General features: G+C 61.3%; 1 protein-coding gene across 1 annotated transcript in view; it reads left to right on the top strand.

Moving 5' to 3' along the window:
* Positions 1 to 5,413, top strand: part of ACOX3 (acyl-CoA oxidase 3, pristanoyl) — a 32,056-nt gene extending 26,643 nt beyond the window's left edge. Inside the window, exons 15-18 of the mRNA XM_006919016.3 lie at positions 232 to 239; positions 746 to 813; positions 2,554 to 2,640; positions 4,848 to 5,413. Coding sequence (XP_006919078.2) covers positions 232 to 239; positions 746 to 813; positions 2,554 to 2,640; positions 4,848 to 4,967 — 283 coding nt within the window. The 3' untranslated portion in view covers positions 4,968 to 5,413. The remainder of the gene's footprint in view (positions 1 to 231; positions 240 to 745; positions 814 to 2,553; positions 2,641 to 4,847) is intronic.
* The last annotated feature ends 2,895 nt before the right edge of the window (positions 5,414 to 8,308 follow it).

Below are 8,308 nucleotides of genomic sequence, written 5' to 3'. Positions count from 1 at the left end.
CTCGAGGCCCAGAGGGCTTCCTGGAGGAGGCAGTGCCCGGGCTGACTCCTGGAAGACTGACAGGAGCAGCATAAACCTGTTCCTCGGCTTGTCCCATTATTGTTCCCCTGGGGAGACTTTTTTCCTTATCACCCCATGACACGTTAGTGCTGCAGATAGAGTATGTCTCTGTTCCTATCCTGTGTGCGTCCAGGCTTTGTGGAGATTGTGTTTTTCAGTGTTGGAGGCAAGGCTGCGGGGTCCAGACTCCCTTGTGGGTCCAGACAGCCCCCCACACCCCAGGCCACAGCTCAGTGCCCGTGGCCCCTGCCAGCCGCCGGCCCCACACTGTCCCCGCAGTCATCCGGGCGTCCTGAGCCACCATCCACGTTCGGATCTGGCAGAACCCACCTCCCCCTTAGGAAGGGGCCCAGCCCCCCAGCCCCGGCCCCTCCGCCCTGGGCTCCACGCAGCCTGCCCCTCCTCACATCCCATGCTTTGCCTGCCTCACGCTGGGCCCTGTGCCCCTGTCACCCCAGCTCCTGGTACATGCTCAGCGAACCGGTGGGACAAGGGACATCAGAGCCTGGCCTGGCCAGCAGGTCCCTGCAGAGGGGTCGCAGCTCAGCGGGGCTCGGGCGGCGGCCGTGATGCAATCTCACACAACGTGCGCTGATTTGGAAAGCTGTTTCGGGGTGATTGCTGTTTGCGGGTGATTTTGGACTTAGGGTACCAGACCCTGGGCTAACCAGCCCTGTGCTTACAGGTGGCTACTTTTCTGGTGAGCAAGCAGGTCGAATGGTAGAGCGTGCCATCCTGGCCCTGTGTTCGCAGGTGAGTCGTGGTCACCTTTGTGTTAGCACATGACTGAACCGCCGCACGGCGACACGCACTGGCCTCCACCTCCCCGCATCTGTGCACAGGCAGCGTTGCATCCTGGCCCTGTGTTCGCAGGTGAGTCGTGGTCAGCTTTGTGTTAGCACATGACTGAACCTCCGCACGGCGACACGCACTGGCCTCCACCCTCCGCATCTGTGCACAGGCAGCGTTCGGCAAAACAGGAAAATAACCAGAAAACGTGCTCCTGTCAGAAATTTCAGGGCAAGAGCAGCTGCGAGGGGGGTCCCCGAGTCCGTGCGCCCTCACCTGGCACCCCTTCCAGCCACCTCGGTGGTTCCCCTCCCCCACGTTCCAAGTCACGCAGCCTCCGATTTAAATTCGCTTCGTGGGATTTCGCTTTCTCTCTGTGCCTCCGTCACCCGGAAAACTCAGCCGGCCCCAGTCCCTACTCGATGTTCTAAGGGTGCTCTGTCCAGCATGTTCCGCAGGGACTGATGTCCGGAGCCCTGTGTCCCCACGGTCACCCCTTACTATGGGGACTGTGGGCAGTGAAAAGCGGCTAGTCGCTTAGAGATTATTTTCTTTCGTTTTCATTAATCTGAAGAGCCACGTGCGCTGTGGCCACTGTGCTGGCCAGCGCGGCCAACCCTCAGTCCCTCCTCTCCCTTCGAGGTGGGACGGGAACCAGCCCTGCCGGCCCTTCAGCCGATGCCCCAGTGACGCCTTCGTTGCTCCCGCCGGCACTGTGAGCCGGTGAGCTCCACGTGGCGTCTCTGGTCGTGAGCCTCTCCCAGGTTCGTTCGTGAGCACCCAGCGATGGCTCAGCGTCCCAGCGTGCTAGGCAGAGGCATGTCGATGGCTGTGGTACATGGATGCGGCCACATTTCCTTTTCACACAGTAAAACCAATGACAGGAGGCGTTTTCCTCGCCGTGGTCCAGGACGCCGAGTTGCTGTTTATAAAAACACAGCAGGGGTCACCCCGGCTCCCTCTCTCCCTGGGCCTTTACCTCAGGTTCTCGGATCGCAGCCCCGCCCCGCCCGTCTCCCCTGGAAGTGGGGTGGCTGGTTCATCTGGGCCGTGCGGGGCGCGGCGTCTGCACCGCGGAGCTGTGCCGCTGCCCCCTGTCTGCCCTGGTGTGGGTGGCCGGCCCTGTGCTGGCCCATGGCCCCTTCTCAGTGTCTGTTCGGTGTAGCCGTGGCGTTTCACAATCATCGTTAGGAAAAAAAAAAAATCTCTTTTGCGTTTCAAGAAAATTCTCAGGAGGCTTTTCCCCTGAATCCCATATTGGAGAACAATTTTGCAAAACTGCGCGAGGCTGGGCGCGGGCCGGGCGGGCCTTCTCCAGGCGCCCCGTGTGCCTTCGCCGCCGCTTTCCGGACCCGTGTTCCTGTGTCGGGACGGCCGCCGCCCAGATAAGTCAGGGCTCCGAAGACAGTTGCCAGTTCATGAGCTGCAGAGCCGTCCCTTTTATAAGCAGTCCCTACCTCGTAGGAAAAAAGAAACTCAGTTGAAAAAATTAAATCGTTGGAAGTTTGAGTGAATAGCAACACGGTGAGAAGGTTCGGGGCGCCCCGAGGGACCGTAACCGGCCAGAGAGGAGATGATGCTTCCGGAGTCAGGCCGCGCGCCAGGGTTACGGTTGCTAGCGGGTCCAGCAACAAACTCTGGGCTCTGTTCCTCCACAGTCGCCATGGAGACGCGTTGCCAAGTGATCGCTTTGTTTTCCCACAGCTGAAAGACGATGCTGTCGCCCTGGTGGATGTGATCGCGCCTCCCGACTTCATCCTGGACTCGCCAATCGGCAGAGCTGACGGCGAGGTAACAGCCCCGTGCTCGAGTGCCCGCCGGGCTGACCTGGGGGCCGACGGCCATCATCCCAGAGCCTGGGGTGATGGCTGGCACCTGCCGGGAGATTGTCGCACCGGGGCAGAAGCCCGGTGGTCTGGGGTGAGGTCATCGTCCCCCAGAGCCTTCCCCTGAGAGACGGGCTGGCGGCTGGCCCCAGGGGGCTGTGGTGCCGAGGTCAGCGTGAGCCTGCGTGGAGCCGTGGCCCTGTTCCAGGCCCGGTCTTCCCAAGCGTCCCACAGTGCTGGCTCCTGCCCTTCTGTCCAGCAGGCCCTCGCTGCCCAGGGCACTAACGTCCATCAGGTTCTACGCTGCCTCTCAGCGGGGCCGTCTCTGGCCTCCAGCTGAGGAGCTCTGCCACACGCCCCACTCCGTCCTCTGTGACCCTGCGGTGCTCATCACCGAGTCCACAGCTGTCCCTTACCTGACTACTCTGGCACGTGGTGATGCCAGTGCTGGGGGACACTCGGGTCTGCTCAGCACCTTCTGCCGGTATTGATCCTGTATTGCCGTGAGGACGTGGCATTTCAGAGTGCTGAAGTCGGTGCCCGAGGTCTCCCAGCTGTCTGCACCGGGACAGGATTCACCCCCACTCGTCCCCTGACCCCAAGGCCATGTCCTCGCTGCTGAGGCAGCTGCTGCCAGCTCAGGCTCTGCCTGGATAGACAGTGGACATAAGGGGACAGGAGTCCTCCATCTGTCCTCAGGCGACTGTAACAGCCTTATCTAGGGAGGGGCAGGTGTCCGGCCTCTGCACGGCCCAGGCCACACTCGGGGAGGGGACTGGAGTGCCGGGTGCGGGGCGAGCAGGGTGGGAGCAGCCCCATCGGGTCAGTGCACGTTTGCTGCCCGTTGTGCTGGGGGGACACCTGACACCAACAGGCCAGGAGCTGGGTCGATACCACGTCTGGAAAGATGACAGGAGTGACCCTCGGTCCCCCGGTGTGGCCATGGCTACAGGAGGGACCGTGCTGAGCTCATAGGAAGTGGGCTGGCCTGGGCGATGGGGGACCTAGCAGGCATCAGGTGGGTGGCGTTTGAGGAAGAGGCAGCACAGAGGTGCCCATCACGGAGGGCCTGGGCACGGCCTCTCCTGAGGACCCCCGAGCACACGGAAGTACTGGGGGCGGGGGTGGCCTGCTCTGCAGAGGGCAGCCCTGTCTCGGCCTCAGGGTGACCAAGGAACTGCGGACAGCCGGCCTCAGGGTGAGGGCCCGTCTGAAACCAGAGCCGGCAGAGGCCTCGGACAACAGGGCAGTTTATGCCGTCCGAGGGCTGATGTTTAAACCAGGTGCTGCTTGTGAGACACTGTTTCAAATGCACAAACACAGCTGTCGGAGGCGATTCGAGACCATCATTAAATGAAGCATAATGCTCCACGTTATAAAATGGAGCCTCGGATTTGTGACCCGGGGAGACGAAGTCTGGATCTGTGTCTCTCAGGGAGCCGAGAGTAGCAGCGTTAGAGCAGGAATCACAGTGCGTCCAGCAGGTGCCGGGAGGGCGGCTTCTTCAACATGGGATCGGCCGACATCAGCCAGATACAGGATGGGCCCCTTCCCTGTCCCCGTGGACGGTCGGCGACTGGTCTGCCTTCTGGGCCCGCGGCCTGGGCACTGACCGCGGGGAGCGGGCAAGGGCTCAGCCGTCTGCCGTGTGCGATCCTCACGGCCATCCCCTGTGGCGGTCTGCAGCTGTCCCCGTTGTCCAGTGCATCCACTTGGCTGAAGGCCTTGGAGGAGGCCGTGGCGGGCAGCGGGGACAGCGTGCGCCAGGCCTGGCGGGCCAGGGGCCCCGGGGAACACAGCAAGGCCAGCCTCGCGCTGTCCTGCCACTCAGCTGCACCTGCACCCACCGTGACAGCCCACGGCCACTGGGGCGCCAGGGGACAGACCGGCACAGACAAACGTGGACTCGCAGAGTCCACGATGGCCACACACGAGCAGGAAGCAGCGTCCGCCCCGACGAGAGTTCCCAAAGAAAGGAATTTTTTCCCAGATGTTTCCTACTGGGAAAGAAGTTTACGTAAACTAAATTTCAGTCATCTTAATTTTTCTAAAAGGTGACAGGGAGAACGTCCTGTGTTTTGGCGAAAGCGTCCAAGGGCAGTGGCTTTTGCACACTCGGAATCTGGGGAAACTTTTCCGATCGTCGTTAACGTGTGCGCATGTTTTTTGCAGCTCTGTAAAAACCTCTGGACGGCTGTCCTCCAGGAAAGCAAGGTGCTGGAGAGGGTGTCGTGGTGGCCGGAATTTTCCACCAACAAGCCCGTCGTAGGCAGCCTGAGGGCGAAGCTGTAGTCCCCCGCACACGGCCAGCTCGGTCTGATTAGGGGGGTGAAGACGCTGACCTCACATCCCAGCTCTGGAAGGTCCTGGAAGCCTTCTGAACACGCACCTCTGCCCTTACCTGGTTGGCCAGCCCGTGCACCCGGGGAGGTCCAGACTGGGGCGTCCTGCCGGGCCAGCCCCCGACCCTGAGCCCCGGGGCGCAGGGGCGGCGACCCGCTGTGTGCACACAGGTGTCCACGGCCACGTCTCCCTGACGGGCTCCGGCTCTCGGGGACGGAGCCCGCACTGCTCTCTGCACAGACGGGAAGGCGGGCGGCTGGCACACGGGGGCACGGGGCGGCCGCGGCCTCGGTTCCTCTGGGGTCGTCACGGCACGGCCTCGCCGAGTGCCGCCAGCCTGGTCGCTCGTCGGCCACTCTGCTTTACCACGTCATTAAAATCCACCACAGACTTTCTCATTGTGCTGTAGGTTGTCTGAATGACATCATTTCAGATTCTTAAGGAGAAGAAAAATCCATTTTCTTGCTTTCTCGCGTGGAGCTAGAAGTTCTGGACGGCACAGGGTGTTGTCGTCAGCAACCCGAGTGCCCTCCCAGCCTCTGTCACCCTGGAGCCCGGCAGGCAGATGTGACCCAGGCCCCCACAGGGCACAGTGTCGCTGAACACGGGAGGATGGTCCTTATTTTTCAGAGTAGCCCCGAGAACCTCCGAGCACGTGAAGCATGGGCAGCATCTGTTCTTACAGACCGAATTCCCAGCTCTGGGGCTTGCGTGTGGTTACTTCTCAAGCCTGTTTTCGTTCCTAGACAAGGGGCACGTGCGCACACACGCGGACGCACATGTACGCACACATGCATGCGCACGCCACACGCACTCGTACACACGCACGTGCACAGCTCCCAGGAGCATCTCGGTGCAGTGGCTATTTTTATGGGACGTTTACTGTGTGCTGGAACTTTCTGTCCATCTCGTGGACTCTTGGACAACCGTGTGAGGTGACTCATACTGTCGAGCCTGTTTTATGCACGAGAAATCTGACCCTGAAAGGCTAAGTGACCGCCGTGGGCCACACGACCAGCAAGCGGCAGGGCCAGCCCAGGCCCCGGGGCTGCCCGGACGTCCTCAGCCCCTGTGCGTCCTCCAAGCCGGGCACCTTGCTGGCCCGGCCAGTATCCGGGCTACAGTGTCAACTAGGGAGCAGCCCCCCTGAACGTGATGTACCTCCGGTCGGGTGTTTTCCTTGGTTGTAAACAAACCCTTCATGTTTTGGGGGACTGTTTTGTCCATTATGCCTCTCCGTGCCTGCTTTCAGGAAGATGGGAACGGCAGATGGTGACCCAGACCCTCTGGTGTAGACGGGTTGTTCTGAGTGCGAATCTAAATAAGTCAGAGGAGCCCGTGATGCCATGAGGGGTCCCCAAGGCCAGCCCCCCTGCCTGAGTCCCGGTCCTGCCAGCTGGGGTCACACCAACATCTCTAAGGCGTCCCCTCACAGGACGAGGGTTGTCAGGGCCGGGCCGCTTTGCCCAGACCCCGTGGCTTTTCTCAGGAGTGAACTGGCCGGAGAGTCCTCTGACAGTCCTGCCAATGCCCCTGGGGGCCTCCCGCCCCCTCGACTAGCGATGTGCCTCCTCCCCCGCATCTGATCCCCGCCCCCCCGGACAGCACTGACAGCTTTGCGGTGGTGCTTCCCATCCATCTGGAAGTTCACCGAGGTCAAGTCTAAAGCATCCATGTTTCCAGCTCCCAGCACGAGGCCACACGGGAGTGCTTGCTAGCTAGCGCTGGCCGGCTGGCTGGGTGGGTGGGTAAATACGAATGAATGAATGAATGAATGAATGAATGAATGAAGAATGAATGAATGAATGAATGAATGAATGAATGAATGAATGAATGAATGAATGAATGAATGAATGAATGAATGAATGAATGAATGAATGAATGAATGAATGAATGAATGAATGAATGAATGAATGAATGAATGAATGAATGAATGAATGAATGAATGAATGAAAGAACGAACGAAGAATAAAAAATGAATAAAGGCATGAATGAGTAGAGGAATGATCGGGGTGGCTCCAGGTGCTGCAGAGGGAGGGAGGACCATTTGGCCCCAGTGCCCAGTGACAAAAGGCACTGCCACAGCCTTGCCGTGTCGAGCGGGGCGCGTACCCCTCCCCGCCTGAGACGCGGGCTCCTGTCACCACGCGGAGCTCGCGCTGTTGCTTTGGCGCCCGTGCCGACACCCTCCACCTGCCCCTGCCGCTCTGCCGGGCTGCGTGTGGCCTGCCCCGGGGTGGGGCCGCCTCCCGTCCCGTGACCAGGGACTGGCATCTCCTTGCTGCGCCTCTCACGGCCGCCCCCCGCCACAAGGTGCTGGATGGAGGGAGGAGTGAGCGGAGGGGCGAACACCTCCCTCACCCGGAGCACGGGTGGAGCCCCATCTGCAGCGGGCAGGACCTGTGGACGCCTGAGAAATCGTACCGGAGTGCGCTAGGGCTCGGAGGAGCTCGCTGGCCAGCGAAAAACCCACTGCTCATCCTGCCGCATCAATTGCAGTTAAAATTTTTTTAAAATCACAAGAAGGAAAACACCAGAGGCTGCTGGTCCCCTCCGGTCCCAGTAAAGGAACCAGCGCTGTCCCCAGGACGACTCGCTTGCCGGACACAGTGACTGGGGATGTTTTCAAGGCCTGCGTCCTGTTCCCATGTCCAAACTCGTGCACAGAATGACAGGACGCTGGACATGGCTGTGAATGCAAACCCCGCCATCGCCCGAAAGCCCTGTCAGCATGCGGGAGGCCGGAGGGGTCGGCGGCGGCGGGAGGACCCCACAGAGACGCAGGGGCGCCCGTGGGCTCGGCTGCCACCCCGGGCCCCCTCTGAGGACGGGGTGCAGCAAAGACCCTGAAGGCGCGGGTCTCCCCTCGCCTCAGCCCCTACGTCCGTCTCCTCCAAGTAACAGCCCCCAAGGTGTCACGGCTGGACTGTGTCCCCCTAGACCCATGGGCTGAAGCCCTGACCCCAGCTCAAGTGTAACTGGACTGGGAGGTGGGGTCTCTGAAGAGGTGACCAGGGTGGAGCGAGGTCATCGGGTGGGCCCCGCTCCAGCGTGAGCGCCGTGCTAATCAGAGGAGACGGGACACGGACGTTCTGAGGGCCACACGAGGACGTGGGGGAAGGCGGTCGTCCACGCCGAGGACCAAGGCCTGGGGGGACCCCCTGCCCGTTCTGGTCGGGCTCCCAGCCTCCAGGACGGAGCGAGGGCACCGTCGTCCACATCTATGGGTGTGGCAGCCCCGCAAGCTAATGCACAGGGACCTCTGGGAGCCTAGCCAGGGGCCACGTGGT

The sequence above is a fragment of the Pteropus alecto genome, unplaced genomic scaffold, assembly GCF_000325575.1.
Source record: "Pteropus alecto unplaced genomic scaffold, ASM32557v1 scaffold5, whole genome shotgun sequence".
NCBI classification, from domain to species: Eukaryota; Metazoa; Chordata; class Mammalia; order Chiroptera; family Pteropodidae; genus Pteropus; species Pteropus alecto.
Note: the sequence above shows the minus strand (reverse complement) of the source record. Positions and strands in the feature narration are given on the sequence as shown.